This window comes from Netta rufina, assembly GCF_964035555.1.
Source record: "Netta rufina genome assembly, chromosome: 2".
Classification (NCBI taxonomy): Eukaryota; Metazoa; Chordata; class Aves; order Anseriformes; family Anatidae; genus Netta; species Netta rufina.
This window is the reverse complement of record NC_140124.1, coordinates 144,770,470-144,790,669: the sequence shown is the minus strand read 5'-3', so window position 1 is coordinate 144,790,669 and position 20,200 is coordinate 144,770,470. Positions and strand designations below refer to the sequence as shown.

Genomic DNA, 20,200 nt, shown 5'->3' with positions numbered 1-20,200 from the left:
AACGAAACCTTGGTTCTTATGAAACCAGAATCCCTGACTGTCTCCACCTAAATCCATTATTTACAGTGAGCAATTTAAGCAGCACTTGTACACAGGCTCCAATTCTTCTGTCAGTAAGAAATACTATGATCAGGGCAGGTTTTTCTACAGGACAACAAAAACGGCCATGGTTTATTAAAGCACTCTGGATGTGGCCTTGCTGCCTCTGTGGAAGTCAAGAGGAAAGGTAAACTCTTTGCATCTTTCCTGAACGCTGCATAAATCTGCTCTGCAGGGCCTTTTTCATGTAAATAAACCTTGGACCTTTGCATACCACCTAGCAGGCATCTTTGTGTTGTCGTGCTGAGTTCAATTCACTTACTGAGCTGAACACTCAGTATCTGTTATATTATCTATAAAGATGCAGGATTAACGGTTTGAGTCTGTGTTCACTGAGGGTACTCCTACAAACATGCTACAAAGTCCTCAACATCCCACCTCCACTGTCCCTATTCCTTTCTGGGCCCTGGAAACGCCATCCAACCTCTCAAACATTTTTATATTCCACCAACAGAACCACTCTAGGTTTTGGTCTCTGCTCCCAGGACTGCCTTAACATTAATCCAGCTTCTGCCTAATCTGAAACACGAGAAATAGTCAATGATATACAAATAAAACATTAAAAAAAATCTGTTGTTATTGCTTTGCTGGTATTTGTAAATACTACAGTTGGTGCCATTTCATTAACCATCAGTTAGCATTAAATAAAACATTAATTTTCAGCACGTTGATGCCCAGTCATTTCTTCAAAAGTGTTCCACAGTTGAAGTACTGCCCCTTTTCCTAAACCTGTCATCTTCTTGACCAAATCCTATACTTACTCATGAATGTGGTAGCACATGAATTATAGACACTACCCTTACTTTCATCTGTGTAAGTCAAAGTGTATGGTTTTGGTCTTATACCTTGCAAAGTTCCCATTTTGACAGTATTTCCTGTGATAATTTACAATTCTGTCAATTCCTACACTTTGCAATTTAGCTACTGCACTATCTATTCTGGTAGCGGTTTAAAGTGTTTTCTCCTCTCTCCCAGATGAAAAATTGTAGTATAAACCTTGGCTACTGCCAGCAGCTGCACAGAGGAAGCTGAATATTGTATCAGCCTGACATCTACTTGCCGTATTTGCACTCTCGTCCACAGTTTAGGTGACTTCTGGACCATTTACATGTAATTAAAAAAGCATATTTTTTAATGCAATAAAAAATTTTGGAAAGATTTAATGAGAAGACGTGGATATTAAACAGGCAGTAGAGGAAGGGACAGACTAATCTCCATTTTCCATAATTATTCCAAAACTATACCAAAATGCTAAGTACTGAGAATTTTACCTCACAATTAAAATGTTGGTTCCATTCCAAAACCCACCTGAAATATTTCTTAGGCTGGATGCATGCTTATACCTACATAAATTGAAAGATGAAACTATACCTTGCAAATACAAAAATGTGCCTACATTTATAGGCAAACAAAACCAAAAGATCTCTACTAGCAGCCTTCAAGTCCTTTTTAAAGGCTTTCTTCAAAAAGTTAATCCGTTTTGTCTTTACTTATAAAATAACGATGACTCTCGTGGACGAAGAAATCAACCATCATTCCTCATCAACAAAAATGCTGCAGTGGACAATCTCTAAATGGCAAATGAACAGTTCTGCTGCTGGCTTTGCCACTGCATAGGCTAACCACTCTTCCATTTGTGATGTGCAAGAAAAGTGACAGACCTTACCTGCTGGGTGTTTTGAGACCTAGTTAGATCTAGAAATTGTCACAGGTATCTATCACATTCAACATCAGGTAATTGACCAAAATGTTTTCTAAGTATGTACATATCCATTCTTCTTTTAGGTCTAAAGTCTTCAAAAGGAAAAATAAGACAACTACATTTTACCTAACTTAAGGAAAAAGTCATGCATTGTTAACCAGGTGATCAGACCTATTAATAGCTGATCAGACCTATTACCTACCAGTGATTTTTACCTCAAGGACCAGGCAAATGGGCTGCAATTATTAAAAAATAAAATAAAAACAAAAGACCAATAGAACAACAAACCAGTCTTTTTTTTTTTTTTTTTTTTTTTTTTTTTTAACCATGCATCTCTAATCAATGAGAATTCAGTTTCAAAAACTCATATATCTTGCAAAAGGATAACACTGGACTCTTTAAAAGGTTCTGAGCAAATCTTCCACATAAAACTATTAAGGAATATAAATGGGCATGGAATGAGAGTTCAGAAGTAAAATATACGAGGCAAGTCACAAGGATGGTTAGTTTTCAACCTGACAAATATTAACAATCAAGAGTTCTAAGGATCTGTATTGAAACAGCATTATTTTAGATATTTATTTATCCTTAAAAAGAGATACATAGTCCACTTGCGGCATCTATGGATAATAGAAAATAAGAATATATTCTAGGCTAGTGGAAACCGTGAGGAATACCAAAGGCAGTACAAAGAAAGATGATGGCTGATGACTAACTGAAGATAATGAACTGCATGTACATGTCAATGTTTCTGGGGACTGGAAGACATAGGAAAAGGATTAATGAAAATTTTACTCAATGTAATTTAGTAAACAAATGCATTCCAACCACACAGAATGCCATACGAATATTAGACCTGACAATATTAGGAGCAGTACTCAAGAAATGGTAACATACAGAAGAAGTTAAGGTTTGAGACTATATACAGGCTTCATTTAAAATGACTTAATTATATCCATGAGAAAATCAGGGTAGTTTTACGTAGCTTTTGAATTTTGCTCCAATGCACCCAATACCAGAAGCATGCAGTAACAGGCTATGGGATAAGATGAATTTAGGAGGCATAGTAGCCTATAATTTCTGTTCCTACAACAGAAAAACACAGACCATCCTAATATTTGATCACTTATTTCAGTCCTGTAGCTTACTGGAGCTATTTTTCTCTATTGTATTTCTCTATTCTCTATTTTCTCTTTTCCTCTCTGGAGATGTGGTTTGCACTGCAGAGCAGCATGCAGATTTTAAAAGCAGTGTATTTCAATGTATTACAAAACATCCTGAAACACTTCATTTATATAGTCCCAACTTGCATAGCAATCCAAATTATTACCATAAATTACAAAATTTATTATATTCACCCTAAGCGAATCACTCAGGTACAAGCTGTAACATGAATCTTTTGTAAAAACAAAGCCAACACCATTTATCACAGAAAAAATATTTTAATGTTGAAGATGTTTCAACCGTATTGCTTCAATATGGTTGTAGGAAAAAAATTGTAAAGTAAAATTAAGCATATCCAAACAAATTTGTATCTTTTCCAATTACAATGTTCCGTTCTCTTTGTTCAGTTCCGCATTGCCAACATGGCATTTATGTCCCAAATGAGATTCCGTAACTGATCCATGATCTGCTTCAGCTGCTGATTCTTCTGTTTCAGTTTCTGTGGGAAGATTTTATGAGAAGATTTTTGTGATTAGTTGAAATAGTACACTCGGAAATACAAAAAAAAAGTGTTATGAAATGCTACATATATCTTTTTTCCCAGCTGTCTGTGTGCAGTGTTGGTGGGATAATACATCATCTTTAAAGTACAATCTCAAAATACAAGCAAGACTAATGAACTTCGCTAGAGAGGGAATGCTGTTTCTTTTCACAGCAGTCTTAGTATCAAAACACTCGATCCTTTCAACAAGTGGGGGTTGGCACTCTCTTACCAAAGTCAAAAAGACAGCACGTTACGTAGGGAGAAGGAATTGAAAATTCAGACCAAAAGAGGTCAGGGAACAGGGAAATTTATGTTAATATATGTTGTGTAAGTTGCATGCTCAGAAAAGCGAGGTATTAACAGTCAAAGTCTGAAGAAAGCACAAAGCAGAGAGAGAGCCAATCAAGCTTTTCTAGCCCTTCTACCTATGTGGGTCAATCCTCATGTGCTAAGCAATCCTGTCTTCCCACATATGCTAAATTCTGAATTCTTTAAAACTGGGTAATGGCTTTTAGAAACAGAAAAAGCATTTGACAGAGCAGCAAACTCACTTTTATTTGGGTGAGTAACCAGAACATAAAAATTATGTCTCTACAGAAGAAAGATCAACGCATTAAGGCACTGCAGAATCTCCCTTACCTTTCATGTTCTGCTATAATACACATATTTATTGTCTGATTTATTCATTTTCCTGCTCAAATCAAAGCTGTCAAGAACTAAGTTACTGTGTATTGTTAACAACAAACCTTGGCCCTTCGTTTCATTCAAATTTGATAAGATGTCAGCCTTCTCACATCAGAGATCAAACTACTTATTCATAAGGGAAGTCCAGAGTTCCAAGTAAAGCCAAAGTGCCGGAAAGACTTGCTACCATTCAAAATGTTTCAGGTTTGACATAACTTTGTTCTTCTGCACTACACAAATGGCAACACATTAAAAGAATAACTGGGATCAGTAATGTCATAAAAGTAACTGTAACGGTGATAAAAAAAAAAAAAAAAAGGCAACAAAAAAAGCAGTAGGCTGAAAATCAGTCCTGAATTTTGATGTGAACTACATAGCAATAGTTTTGAGATGGCAGGGTAGTCAGATGGAAAAGAAGTCCAGAAAAAAAGAAAAAAAAAGGAAGCCTATTCACTTCAGACCTGTAAAAATGGTCTTCACTAAAACAGTAATTGAGAAAGGGAAACATCCCTGAACACTGACTTTGGTGAACACGTTCCCTGGAAGCAAACAGAGACTACATTCAATTTCAGACTCCTGAGAAGCAGGTAAGACAGATGTAGGTCAGTTCACGTGCACTAATTTGGGAGTTCTAACCAAGCATTTGACAGACTAAGAACTATTTTAAAGGTAACCGTGCATTTATCTAATCCTTCTTTTCTAGTTGCTAATTCAAGACTTCACTAGCACAAATCCAGCTCCTAAAGACAAGAAGACAACTGAGAAGCACGTAGCTATGACAATATCCAAATGACAGAATTTTGTCTCCCTCTAAAGCCAATGACATAATACCTCGATGCTTCAGAAAGCACGAGAGGGATGAGATAAACAAGCACTTTCATACCCGTGACATTTTAAAAAATATTTCTGTTTGCCATCCTTAACATTCAGTTTCAGAGAAATCAGTGAATGTTGCATCAAAACCACTGGTTTAATGCAGGCTGCCACTCACCGATACTGAGGGCACGTCATTTCACTATTTTTCAAAGCCTTCCTCAATAGAAATGAGCGCTGAACAATCAGCAATGATTATTTGAGTCACAGGTAGAAAGAAGCACCATTAACCTTCGGTATTGCAGATTGTGTTCTCTCTCCATCCCTTTCTAATTGTACTCTTACCTATTTTTATGTAGATATGCTGATATGAACTTTACATAAGTTACGCCCAGAAGACTCATTCTGTAAGACAATTATTTTCATTTCTTGTGCAACTGTTAGGAAATAGTAAATTACTTGATCTTTGCTCCGTGCTAGACAAGGGAAACTTCAAATTGGATTTCATTTGTTTTCAAAGTGTCTGTAAAGAGAAGTAGTATACAATTTCACCGTATCTGCATGAAGATAATTTTAGGTCCTTTTATTTGGTGCTTTATTTTCTTAGCTCTTCTATTCTACTTTTTTCAGAGACAGGAAAAAAAAAAAAAACTAAGATGAAGCACCACGTCTGGACTGCAAGACTGCAGAAAGAATAAATGGGGAGGAGGAAAGAGCACGGTACCCTAGCTGAAATGCATCTACTGATCTTTGTTACCGGTCTTTGACAGCGTGGTCCACACCACAAACTACTACAAAATTGCTAACTTCTGTGCCACTGGCAGTGCTGGCCTCTGCTTAAGGTTTTGCTGAACCAGTGAGAACATCTCAAATTAGCCTTGGGAAGAGAGGTGAAATGGCCCTCTTGGGAATCAGGCAAGTTCTGTAAGAAGCTTCTGCGGTGATGACAAATTTTTATTTGAACAGATTGCTTGCAAGTTGTCTCCCACTCTTTCCTCCTTCTCCTGAAATGACTTAGTTGAACTCTGGACCACTTCTCAGGGTTAATGGCTGTATGAAACAAGAAAAGGTGCTTCATCCTACATACATACTGCAGCTTCTGTCTTTATCTGGTTTAAGAGGGCACAGAAGAAATGTATGAGGCAGTTTATAATGAGTTTAACTGATCTAAATTCACCTTGTATCTGACAGGCAGATTTCAGATTGGATATCAAGAAAAGGTTCTTCACTGAGAAGTGTCTGGGCTCTGGGACAGGCTCCCCAGGGCAGTGGTCACAGCACCGAGCCTGCCGGAGTTCAAGAAGTGTTTGGACAATGCTCTCAGACACAGGGTCTGATTTTTGGGTGGTCCTGTGTGGAGTTGAACTCAATTATCCTTGTGGGTCCTCTTTAACTTGGGATATCCTATGATTCTGTTGTTCCCTCTCTAACATAAAGGTGATCTGCCCAAAAAAACAGTCCTGAGGGGGTTTCTGTGGTGATACTGATTTTCAGTGTGATTACCTCTCCACTTTGACTCGTGCTGCAAATATTAGTACCAGCATGAGGCACCTGGAAAGGACTGCACTCTTCAGCAACCAAACAGACCTTAGTAGGCTCAGGTCAGGTAGGGCAATTGCAAAAACACACACGTAAGCACAAGAAGTGGTAAGTGAAACAAAGAGGGAGAACCATCATACACATCCAGACAACACCCATCTTTCAAGGAACTCACGATAAACAACTTGACATGTTTCATACAGGTTTGGATTCAGGACACAGTAATTTCAACTTTGAAATCAATTTTTGACTTAAATTCATTTTTGGTCCACTTTCATTTCATTTGAAATCAGGGCTGGCTAGACTAATCCGCAGCCTTCTATCAGACATGTATCAAAACTTCCCTTTGCGCACTGATCCATCTCTTTCCTCATATTAAGCTTGGTTATCTTTCAGATTTTAAAACCTAAACATCACCATGAGTCATTCTGCACTCAATCTATTTGTTAAAATTCTCTTCTTCAAGCAAAGACAATAGTGTAAACTGTGGAAGAGTCAGATTACATTCCAGCTGATGCTTGTAAAAATACATCAAAGGTATGTGCCTACGTTTTAAGGATACCTCTTCTGCTTAAACAAACAAACAAAAAAATCATTCTGATGAATTCTGTGCCAGCTATACTTTATATCTGCTCTGTTCAAGACCTGCAACAGTGTCCAGAAGTATATCCAACTTAACAGAGCATTAAATGTTAATCATAGTAATATCTTTACTTGCATAACTCTCAGATTTAGAAATAAGTGTGTTTACTTTGTTGAATACCACCCTACTATTGGGAGAACTTGTATCCTCTTCTTCTTCATGAGTATTCCTCTACTTCTGACCATTAAATTACTGTATGAAATCATTGTTGAAAGTCGTATCAAGATGACAACAGCCTCTGCTTTTTCATGCAAGTCAAAAAGAAGAAATTTTTATAGAAGCAATGTTTATGATAGGTGAGAACAAGTACAGCCTGCCCTGGCAATTTATACTGTTCTTTTTTTAAATGACTCCTTCATAATGCAATCTCTGAAGTGAGGAGGTGGGAAAACTTTTTTTTTTCTTCAGATTTATAGTCAAAAGACTTGCAATGTTACGTGCATAGAACAGAAAAAAAGTGATAGAGAAAAATGCATCAGTACTTTGCTCAAACTCTTGTAGCTGCCAGGTGACAGTAAATTATGGCTACTCAAGGTATACCAAGGCGTGCTTTCCATCATAACAAGTTCGCACATCCAGCTATTTTTTTAAAGTGGTTAAAAAAGTATTAATTACTGAAACAGTAACTGCTGGACAACTAAATATATTCATTGTTCATTAACTACAGCTTTTCCTGATCATAGGCTGCTCACAGACAGCTGTTTTATCCTTACGGAAATGAGAGATTGAGTTTTCTGCCTCTCTCCAAGCCATACGGGGTGGAAGGAGACTGCTCACCTGCCTGAAAAAGGCAGAGGCACCAGTGGCAGCCTGTGCTCCACTACATGCTCAGTACTTTACACACACTGAGCCAGGCAGCAAATTAATGTATCCACTGCTCTGTTGCTCAAAGAGGAATAGAGAAGTGTTCATTCAAATAGTTGAATGTTTCCTTTGCAGTAATTATTCATTATTCAGCGATGAAGCCTGAGGCCTTATTTCGTTACGCTTACCCTGTAAGCAAAGTAACTTTTAATGAAATTATCCATTCCCAAGGAGGTGCTTCTCCACCACATTCCTTGGTGTTACATTCCCATTCTTATCACGAAAAGCCACACGGATGTGTAATGCCTACTTATAGACATCAAAATAAGTCACAAGAAGACTATGGATAAATACGGATAAGCCAGAATTCCTCAAATTTTATTTTATCTCATGTTACGTGGCCAAGGGGAGAGCAGGGAATTTTCTTTGCTTAGACATCAGTAGGGCTTTTGACACACGCACTCTCACAGTATCACTGTAGCCAAACTGGAGGGATGTGGTTTGGATAGGTAAATTATAAGGAAGCCAGTTTTCCACCAAGACTACTGAACTCCGAAGTGTTGTGATCACCAGTGTTAAGTCCAAGTGGCAGTCAGTTACTCGTGGTGGTTCTCAGGATTGACAGCAGGGCCAGTACTCCTAATGTTCTCATTAATTACCTATTCACACTTAACGACCTAATCACCGTATCAAGTTTGTGGGCAATACCCAACTGGGGGAAGCGGTCAATATGCTCAGTGCTAGGATGTCCGATTCAGAGGGAGCTCAACAGGTGGGAGGGGCAGGCTGATGCACAGCTCCTCAGGAACTTCAACAAAAGCAAAGGGCAACACCCCACACCTGAAAAAGAAGAAACTCCTACAACGACAGTACAGGGTGAGGGCTGACTGAATACAAAGCAGCTTTGGTCTGAGGATCCTTTTTAAACTTTCTGGCACACTGAATGTGATTCAGCAGTGGATCCTTTTGCCTAACATTGCACTATACTAAAAAGAGTCTAGGTATCAGGACATGTTATATCACTTATTCACCTCTCTGGCTCTGCAGAATGATTATCAAATTTGGGTCTACACAGAAGGCATTAACATTCTGGAGAAAGAAGAGTGGAAGGCCACCAAGATGATTTATAGGCACACGGCATGAGAAGCTGAGCTTGATATTTGTTCAGTCTCAAGCAGAGAAGGCTAAGGCGGGGCCTTGATGCTGTCTTCAGCTACTTAATGCAGATTATAGAAAAGACAAAGCTAGACTCTTCTTGGATGTGCACAGCAAAAGGATGAGGGGCAGTGGACAGGTATTTATAATGCTACTGGATATGCCCCAGAGTAACTGTATCTAATAGCTGGCCCTGCTTTGAGCTGGGGGTTGAATTAGCTAATCTCCAGACCTCCCACTGAGCCTAAATTCTTCTAGGATACCATCCTTGCAGACAGGCAGTTTGCGTGCCCAAACCAGCATGGAATTGTGCCCTGTGCAGATTAATGTGCAGGTGCCCAAGTAAACAATTCTTCCTCTCTCACTGAAGGGTTTCTTGCTGTGCATTTGTATTTGGGGTGAAAAGGATTCTACAAATACAAAAAAAATTAAAAATACATGCAAATACAGTGAGGATAGCTTTAAAAGAACGCAAGTTCACAGCATTAAAAGAAAAAAAAAAAAAAAAAAAGTAGTTTTCAGGCAAAGTTATTTCCTGAAAAGAAAGCCTAGTTGTGAATTGCTGTTATTTTAAGGACTACTTCACAAAACAACATCAGCTCCAGCGCACAATAGTTTTGTTACCAAAAAAGCCCTCAGGTAAATTCATAACAACTTAACTCAGAAGCCTGTAAATTGTCTCCTCCCCTCTTAGCAAGATCACTGTTAACTACTTAGCAAAGATTCATTAAGGGTATCAAATCCGATTATTTTCAGAAGGGCTACCTGCAATGTGTCAGTACTATTTTCACATCTTTTTCATTTTCAGACAAATGTACTGAGACTACTAATTACGCAATGGTTTTCCTATGTGCTCATTTGAAACCAGACCTGCAGCATCTGAAAAAAACACACCTGTATTTGCTCCATTTCTAAAATCAACCAGTAAAGAAAATGCAGCAACAGAGATTACAGCATTCTGAGATTTGATTTTCTGTTTTAAGTCCTTTTAAATGTACTACAGGACCTGAGCCTGACATCTTGAAAATATTACAGATGATGCTGTACTTGCCTACAACTGTAGGCAGAAGATTATCTACAGATATGAAGACAATTGAGTAAATTTTTTTAACACCTGCTAATTGTTGCAAATAATAATTATCTTCAATAAAAGCTTGCAGGACTTGGATTAGTAGACCAATGCAACAACTAATCTGGTTCTGGAACAGTAAATTATTTATTATAGAAAAAAAGAGTGAAACATCTCATCAGTTTACAGCTCTGGAAAGCAAATACCGATAAAAGGAATAAGCAACAATTTTGGGAAGAACAGGAAAGAACTGTTTCACACAAAAGGCAGAGCCAGTTAGTGCTGACTGAACAGCTTTTTGTTTTGCTTTGGTTTTGTGTTGTTTTCTCCTTCTAATAGCGGTGCACACTTACAAGCATTCTGTTTAGTAACTGCTTGTATGGCAAAAGTCCCTTTTGATTTAAGCCTAATAGGCTCCATTTAAAGTTATGGTTGCTGGATATTATTGAATTGCTAGGACAGAAATTCATTACCTCGTAAACTGATCTATATTTTTAATTAATGGACAGGGACTTCGTAGCCAAGGCCGGGGCATTAAACTTTCTGACCTAAAATGTAAGCCTAATGCAGCTGAATAAATAAGATGTCACTATACAGCAGACTGGTATCAGAAGCTACTGCAGTATTTTAGAATACTGCTGCATCAACAGGTTCTTCTGCCCCAGGAGGGAGCCAGTAAAGGCAGCACACAATGATCCCCCCACCTCCTCTGGACAACTGCTGGAGCAAAGCAGAGCTGTTATGTTTCAAGTCAGTGGTTCCTGGAAGGAGGCACGTCTCTGTGTGAGAACACATGAAGCACGAGGTTTTATATTATCTACTCGTGTCCTTTTGTGCTTCCAACTGCAGGGGAGTGTCTTTCATACACGCACAGGGCCACCAAAGAGATCAGACGGGCTGGGAAGTCAAAGCAAGAAGGACAAAATTAAGCGGCCCGTGCTCTGAAGGTCCAAGAATTCAGATGGGTTAGGCAATAATGCTTTTTTGATACCAGCAGCATGAAAGACTGAAAAGGCAACTGCCTATCACAGCAACCAGGGTGAGCCGAGAGCGGGACAAGCAGCTTCAGGGAGAAAAGACGGTAGGTGAAGAATATAAAAAGCTTCTTCACCTGACACACTTGTTTCGCTGTCACAGTATTTTCATCAACATTTTATATTACTGAAATTTTGCTGAAAGAAACTAAGGAAAACTGAGCTGGAGATGGATGTCACATACTGCAGGGGACTGAAAAGCTGTCAGGAGTGCCTGCCTGTTAAGAAACAGAGAGGGCTATTTAAGTCCAGCAGCCAGAGACAGAAATTAGATCAATTAACCTGATTCTACCACATTTTCTTTGCAAAAATATGAATTGTTTCCTTTCTAGTCGTGAAAAGTAAAGCACTTCCTGTTCTGTAATGGACTAAAATTTGGTCTTGGAAATTGGAGAAACACAAAATAAAGAAGAAAAAAAAAATGGTGAAATCAGTGCAGTTTCAAAAACAAGCAGTTTAAATTTCTGTTGCAGCACATACTATTTGTCTACAAAAACACCACAGAAAGTTCAACTATCTTCTGAAAATTTACTGTTGAAAAGCCGGTGTTAGGCATTTAATGTGAGGCATTAAAGTGTAAATAGAGGATTTCAGACCAGATTTAAGTGCCTGTTTGAATACATTCTTAATCGCAGATTTGCCACTAATGCTCCTGTAACCCCATCAACCTTTTCAAGATTTAAAGCTCATCATAAACATTTATGAAATTCTTTTCACAAGATCACACCAAGGAGGTTTAAAAACACATTAGCATACAAGTACAACAACAAGGGCAAAAACATGTCATAAAACTATCAAAAACACAGCAAATATGGACAGTTAAACTTATTAGCACTTAAATATTGCAAATGAATGTGCATAAATTCACAGTATAACATTACATACAATATAATATATACAACCTTGCTACATCAGCACCCAGCAGAAAGAATACAACAGCGAAGCTGACAACTGCTTTCCTCTAATTCACAGTCCCCATTTTTGCTTGTACCATATGCATGAATTTTTCTGAACAAGTTATAAAAAAAAAAAAAGGTACATCTCTAATCGTTGAAGACAAATGAAAATATTGGAAATATTTTAAAAGACAAAAATCCACCAATTATTCTCTGCAAGAAGATTTATTTTAGACATTCACTTCCTTTCTTCTGTTGTTTTTGTAGATTATGCCTGCTTTTTAACAAGCATTTACAGATTATTACAGCTACACAAATATTTAGAAAATCCTGTCTTTGTACTTTACAGACTGAAGGAACACTGCTCAATATTGTGGTCTGGTAATGCTACTTATTTTTAATCTCAATATTATATTAGCATTTACTATAGAATATTTATTTTTAGATTTGAATTCATCTTTAGTAATTGTACTCAAATGTAAATTGCCATTCAAAATGAAAATTTAACAGCATCTTTCTCATTTATGGCACATTTTTTTCTGAATGTGTCAAGATTCAATGAATGTTGTACTTAACAAAAGAAACGTTCTTTCCTGAACTGACAAAATATAAAAAGTAGCCCTGAAAATTCTCTACCAACACATATTGTAATAATATTTTCATATCTGATGTTTAATAATCATTTTCATGCACTTGCACAATACAAGTTTTGGAGTGAAGTAAGTTCAACAGGCACCTTAACTCTAACTCCATGAAGCTGGTGAGGTCGTGCCACAGGCTGCCCAGAGAAGCTGTGGATGCCCCATCCCTGGAGGTGCTCAGGGCCAGGCTGGATGGGGCTTTGGGCAACCTGGGTTGGTAGGAGGTGTCCCTGCCCATGATGAGGGGGTGGAACTGGGTGGTCTTTAAGATCCCTTCTAACCTGAGCCATTCTGTGATTCTACGATCTGAACTACCAACATCTAGTGGGCTAACCATAACCTCAATATATATAGTCTTCTGAAATGGTGTATTGTTTTAAAAAGAGTCACAAGTTAAAGCTGTTATCTAAAATCTACAGCCAGAGCTATAGCTAAAATAATCTGTTTACCAATGGTAATTCTGAAAGTTATATGCAAGAAGTTTTATGGTAGTCATCACGCATGCAGCCTTTAGTCTAGAAATCCAAGCTTTCCAATGACAGTGACATTTTCTGTTTTATCTAAATCAATTTCAATTTTCTTACCTTATTTACCTCCATGATTTCCCTTCTCTCTTCACTAGCAAAACGAAGCTGACTAGCGGCACCACGATCATCGTGCTTGGAGCCATCTTCTTCAACATATGGAATAAGTTGCTGCGAAGACAAGAAACATCAGCTTTAAAAAAAAAAAAAAAAAAAAAAAAAAAAAGTGGGGGGGAAAAAGGATGAGAGAAAAAAAATGAAAACCGGAGATGTATAAATTACTAATATTTTCTCCAAAGGCTCAAACTTCCTGAAAGGAAAGGAATGGAGAAAATCTTTCTTCATCACCTCCAAACCAAAGGCCTAGACCTAAGTCATCTCTCAAGTGCAGGCATAACCCAGTATGAGCTTTTTAAGATGTTAATCACAGATGATATTTGTATTCTTGAACTCTATAGACTTCCTTTTTAAAATTTACTGTTCTGCACCATGAAATAACACAAAGATGAACTTATCATTACTATCAAGTATTTCAGTGATGTAGAAAACATAATTTATGACTGGCTTTACACATGGAGATTAACTACTCAGTTAATACCCGAATTATGACTTGATGTTTTAGTGGGTGTCTGCTTGGCTGTTCTTGAAACCAGGCTCACAGTTACCTAATAGGAGTTTCTCCGTAAGGATTTTCCACTGGGATCTCCTCAAGCACATAACACACTGTCTTTTTTGTAAGGTTCTACAAAGCCAACCTTTGATAAAGGATTTTTAAATGAATACTAATGTACATTCCTTTCCATAACAACAAAACTGAAGGATCAGTAAATGAACTAGATACAAAACAAACACATGCTTTGTGTCAAAACATTCCCAAGCTAGCATCTTATTCAAAAAATAATTACAAGCTGTAACATTTTATACGTAACATACAGAGTCAAAGTCTACAGTCTAAGGTTGATTTTTCTGTCCTGAACTGAAAGAAGCTAAAATCGACAGCAAAATTACACCCTTGTTCACATATGTATGTATTACAGACAAACGAAAGACAAGTAATTCATGCAAATGACCAAGAAGACATTAGCCCAAAAGCCAGGGGATGGGTTGCTCATCAAATACATGTGAACTTGTTGCTTAAGTTGAGGTGTAGTATTATGAAGCCTTCAGCTGTGACCTTCAGCATTCTGAAAACTTACTTTGACATAAGTCACTGAAAATTGAATTCTCTTCTACACGTGCTTTTTGCGGACCATTCTCATTAAGCTCAAAATGGACAAAAAGTACCATACTAAGCTGTGTCATGAAAACTTGGTAAAGGCTTACAACTTGTTGCATCTCCATACTATAAAGCAAAAGCAGTGTAGCCAGTATGTACTCTTGCAAAAAGCTCCTTCTCTCACTTATGGAAAAATAACATACATCCAGAGCAGACGGAATGTTATCCCCTAAAAGCCTCCCATCTACCAGAAAAGCTAGGAATTCAAACAAAGAACTACAATTAACACGCAAATAAGACAGTTCTCTCTAGAGAGGGAATTCTGTAACGAGATCGGCTTCACAGTAATCTCGTAACTTGTTATGCTGGCTAAAAGGAAGTTGATAAGAATACCTATTAAACTAATAGCACATATTAGTGAAAGAAATACAACATTTTAATATCAATAATAATAGACTAAGGAATATTAGTAGGCACTGATTTTATTGATAGAATGTAAGGACAGAATTCCTTGCTATAAACAAGAAGCAAATAGGAAATAAACGAGAGAGAAAACAAACAAATGTTTTAGGTAGTTTCTCAAGGTGGAGATACCTCATGTAGGTTGTGAAAGGTGTAACGTAAAACTAAGTTTTATAGCCTGGACAGAGGGCTTGCCTTGGGATCTCTACATTAAACAGCAAACTCCTGCACACCATCTGCAGTAAAATGGATAATGTGCAGAAAAATCTATATGCCTGCTATCACATAGCGTATAAGAGTTACAGTAACATACCTTAAACCAATGGTTGAAGCAGGTACCTAATTTTGCAGTTATTATAGACTACTCAGGAAGAAGTGCAGTGACAAACACTGACACTGATTAGCTGCATATCATAGAACAGCTTGGGTGGGAAGAGATCTTAAAGCCCACCCAGATCCAACCCCCTGCCATAGGCGGGGACACCTCCCACCAGCCCAGGTTGCCCAAGGCCCCATCCAGCCTGGCCTTGAACATCTCCAGGAATGGGGCATCCACAGCTTCTCTGGGCAGCCTGTGCCACGGCCTCTCCACCCTCTGAGTGAAGAACTTCCTCCTAATACCTAATCTATACCTACCCTCTTCTAGTTTAAAGCTCTTCCACCTTGTCCTGTGCCACCATATGCAAAGATACATTGGAAATGTAAAGGAAAAAGACAGGTCAAGGAAATATGGATTTATATATTACGCTCATGAGCGTAAGCAACAAAAGCTAAACAAAAGTTCAAAACTACAGGACAAAAGGATCAGTACAAAGGCATTGCACATAAGTATTGTCAGACACTGACTGCTAAAGAATTAGACAGGGAGGCACAGAATAATTGTCTTGTTCACTGTAGTATCATAAGAAGGTTAATAACTGGAAAAAAAGTAAGGAAGAGCAGCATACATCTATTCCACTAGTGAGTCAGGAATCAGTTAAGTGAAAGGGAAAAGCCATTAAATAATTTGACTGATTAAAGAGGAAATTTGTTGATATTCTTCAAAGATAAGGTTAGAATGTCAGTCATTAAACAATATGATTGAGACTATCACTTAAAAGCTGAAATAGAAATTTAAGAAATCAGATCAAGATAAACGATGTGACACTTTCATTCACCCTAACTCATAAAACATGAGGAATCGGGCATTAGCTTCAGAGCAGCAAAGACCAAGTAGATAAAAGGAAAAAGAAGTCGTCCAACTGTTGATAGAAAAACTCTGCTGTGCATAAGGTTATCTACGAGACCTTATAACATAAAGGCTTAAAGGGACTTCTCATTTTCTCTGTGGAGATTCCTTTTCATCCTGGTAATTGGGGAAAATAAAAAATGAAAAGAGCAACCCCAGCATATCCCAACCACATGTGAAAATAAGACAGGTCAAAAGCCTCTAAAGAGGATAACAACTATTAAGCTTTTGCACACAAGTCAATTCTAACAAAGCATGAAAAAGGTGTGTGGGGGTTTTGTTCATTTGGTTAGTTTTCAAGGACAAGTTATCTCACTCCCTCGCTTGTTGTAAGGTATCCCCATAGTTTCTCTGAAACACACAGCAGTGACCGCTGACAAGGAGATAGTCTAGAACAGTCTGCACAGAATGGACTTAATTATGGACATTATTAATAATAGGGTATGCAGTGAAAGGACTCAAATACAAAACATGAAGTTTAAACGATTGAAACTCAGTTGGCGATCAGAAGTCAATAGAGTAGCCTCTAAGTCCAGGGGCCAGCAATTAAAGGAATTCACAGTTTTGGCTGATAAAGAGCTGTAAGAACTCAGATCATAAAACAGGCTTTTGAGAGTATTACTAGGAACCATAAACATCTTATGCCGGGGGGGGGAACAAATTCTGATTTTACTAGGAAAAGCATTTTTATTAGGAAAAACCTTTGCCCAATCCTACTTACGCATTATGCTGTTAACTTTTCCACCACCACAGCACTTTCAGATCTGGTTCACATTGGCTCAGAAGGTTAATGATAGCTAGGTGAGGAAACTGTGAAGACACAGGCTGATGGGCAGAGCAAGGGAAAAATAATCCTCATTACTCGGGCCACCAGGAAAGCAGGTGAGGGCTTAAAGCAGACTAAACCAACCTCTTAAAAAAAACATTTTGACCCTTTTTTTCCAAGGGGAAACAAATCTGTGAATGGACAAAGAGGCCTGAGGGAAAAGGCTACAATTTTAAATGAAATTTGATTTCAAAATTGTACCACTTCCAACTGGTAAGAATTGCTGGAACTTTCACACTGACATCTCCATCTTTCAAACAGCTCCTAACAATAAACAGAGTTCAGTCCACGGAAGAATTCCAGTCTCACTTCAAACCTGTTTGCTCCAAGCCTGTTGCAACCCATGAGAAGGGATGACATGCGAAACACAGCGCGGTGACTCTGAGTTGTTATTTGTACATACAGAAAGGTACTTACTTCGATGGGAACGGGATCGAGCCCAGCACAGTTTTCATTACATTTGTCATAGACTAATCTCAGTTTCCTGAAGAGGATGGATAGCTGGCGGAGGTGTTCCTGCAGCTTTCCCAGTCTGTCTTGATATGTTCCAGTGTGATAAGTAACACCATTTGGTAACTTAAAGGAAACAAAACCCAAAAACATTTAAAACATTTAAGTTTCTCTCATAGAAGTTAAATAAACTGAAAATAAATTTGAGGGTTTTTTTGTACATTTTAAAATAAGATAATCACATTATTCCCATAAAAATGACTGAAATTTCTCTTGTTTTTTTTGGTACAGTTCTGTATTTTGTCTGCACATCTCACGTACCAAATCACTGTTCTCAAAGAGCTTCATGTATTCTTCATTTTGGTCACTATCAGGCCCTCTGGAACTTTAAATGACTGCCTTCAAAATATTTAAGCATTGTTGTTACCTGAGTATTACGCTCTGTGTGAAGAAACAATTCAATATCTGGTCACAATTCAAACAATCAAAGCAAATACTTATGTGTACCTAAAATAATTACAAAAGGAAACTTCCAAAGACATGAAGATACATAGGGAACAGCAGTGATCACTTGCACATTTATCTCTGAGGCTGAGTGCAAGCACTTCTGCTTTCAACAGAGAAACATGACATGTTTGTACGTTTTCTCAGTAAGTAACCACAATAAGGGTTTCGTCCACTTTAATAACAAAAAGAATGTCACAAAGTTTTAAGTGGAAAACATTATAGACGAATGAAATCACTGATCAATGACAATTCCTCTAAAATGACTCCCCAGAGGTTAATAAAAACACAGAAAAATAAATGGCATATAAATATGCTTTTCTGTTTTTAAAGAAAAACACAAACACTAAGTGTATTTAGAGCACATTTACTGGGGGCAAAAATAAGAAACATTTCTGAACATTCTCCATGTTCCCTCAATATACAGTGGCAAATAAATGTGCTCAGAGCAGCACACACTGCTCCAACCACCACTCTCTTTTCAAAGTGCTATGATTGTAGAATCATTAGGGTTAGAACAGATCTCCAAGATCATCTGGTCCAACCATCCCCTACCACCAATGTCACCACTAACCCATGTCCCCAAGCACCACGTCCAACCTTTCCTTGAACACCCCCAGGGACGGGGACTCCACCACCTCCCTGGGCAACCCGTCCCAGTGCCTGACTGCTCTTTCTGAGCAGAAATGTCTCCTCATTTCCAACCTGAACCCCGCTGCGATCTAGTTATATATGTTAATACCCTTAGCTATCTCCAAGCACACACACTTGGTAGGAAGGGAACTGAGGACCCCTAAACCACGCGACCCCGGCAGCAGCCGCCTGACCTGCATGTTCCTGAGGAGCTGGAAGATCTCCATGGTTCGGAACACGATGTCCTGCACCGTCTCCTGCCCGATGCGGCACAGCGACGCCGTGTTCACCTCCCGCGCCGCCTGGGCCTGCGCCCCGGAGAAGGCCCCGGGGGGCATCGCTGCCCCGGCCAACGGCGGGGTTGACATCTCGGCCGGCCGGCCCGTCCCACTGCTTAAAATTAAGACGGAACGGTTCAGTTATTAATTAATCCTGTCATAACAAGCCTCAGGGCTCCCCCCCGCCGCCCCGCCCGCGGCCAGGCCGCACACACAGCGCGGGGCCCGCCGAGGCCGCGTTGCCCTGGCAACGCGCAGCCGGAAGCGTTCGGCGGGACCCGGAAGCGCAAAGGAAGTGACGACAAAGGGAGGGCGGGGCGAGGGGTGGGTGGTGGCCGTTGGGCTGAGGGGGCGCTGAGGGGGGTCCGAGTGCCCCGGGTGGGGCAGGGGGCGGCGCTGCGGGCGCTCCTCGTGGTTTTTGGGGCAGTTTTGGGGGCAGTTTTTGGGGCAGTTTTTGTGTTTGTCCGGATTTTAGAAATAAATCGTAACCCATGTGTGTCCGCCCGGAGCCTCACAGCTCAGTTTTTGGGGTTGGAAAGTTGGGTCAGAGCCTTCGCACGTCCAGCACCAGAGTCACAAAATGGCTCGGGCTGGGAGACACCTCACAGACTGCCCGGTTCCAGCCCCTGCCATGGGCAGGGACACCTCCACCAGCCCAGGCTGCCCAAAGCCCCATCCAGCCTGGCCTTGAGCACCTCCAGGGATGGGGCATCCACAGCTTCTCTGGGCAGCCTGTGCCAGAGCCTCAGAGAATCACAGAATCATTGAGGCTGGAAAAGACCTCCAAGACCATCTGGTCCAACCACCCTGCTACCACCAATGTCACCCACTAAGCCATGTCCCCAAGCACCACGTCCAACCTCTCCTTGAACACCCCCAGAGACGGGGACTCCACCACCTCCATGGGCAACCTGTCCCAGTGCCTGACTGAAAAGTCTTTTCTGAGCAGAAATGTCTCCTCATTTCCAACCTGATCCTCCCGTGGTGCAACTTGAGGCCATTCCCTCTGGTCCTATCACTGTGAGAAGAGGCCAACCCCCAGCTCCCCACACCTTCCTTTCAGGTAGCTGCAGAGAGCAATAAGGTCTCCCCTGAGCCTCCTCTTCTCCAGCGTCAAAACACTTCACTAAAATCTAGGTAGACAAGAACCACAGACTTTACCTCATCCCACCCTCTGAGTGAAGAATTTCCTCCTAACTTCTAATCTAAATCTCCCCTCTTTTAGTTTAAAACCATCCCCCCTTGTCCTGTCATTATCTGATTGAGCAAAGAGTTTCTCCCCAACTTTTTTA

The 20,200-nt window shown here is 39.5% G+C and overlaps 1 protein-coding gene across 1 annotated transcript; it reads right to left on the bottom strand.

The window, feature by feature from the left end:
* Positions 1–2,459: 2,459 nt before the first annotated feature.
* MED30 (mediator complex subunit 30) lies at positions 2,460–19,156 on the bottom strand. The gene is made up of 4 exons (XM_084281455.1): positions 18,825–19,156; positions 17,461–17,619; positions 13,372–13,482; positions 2,460–3,464 (listed from the first exon to the last, which is right to left on the bottom strand). The coding sequence occupies exons 1-4, from the start codon at positions 18,996–18,998 to the stop codon at positions 3,369–3,371; spliced, it is 540 nt and encodes a 179-aa protein (XP_084137581.1). The 5' UTR covers positions 18,999–19,156; the 3' UTR covers positions 2,460–3,368.
* Positions 19,157–20,200: the final 1,044 nt, after the last annotated feature.

Bases quoted from the DNA above. Each gene is read 5' to 3' on its own strand.
- MED30 (XM_084281455.1), bottom strand. From the start codon at position 18,998: ATGTCAACCCCGCCGTTGGCCGGGGCAGCGATGCCCCCCGGGGCCTTC. The intron at 17,620-18,824 runs GTCAGGCGGCTG...GTTTCCTTTAAG, and splicing joins AGCTCCTCAGGAACATGCAG to TTACCAAATGGTGTTACTTA. The intron at 13,483-17,460 runs GTAAGTACCTTT...TTGTCTTCGCAG, and splicing joins TCGATCCCGTTCCCATCGAA to CAACTTATTCCATATGTTGA.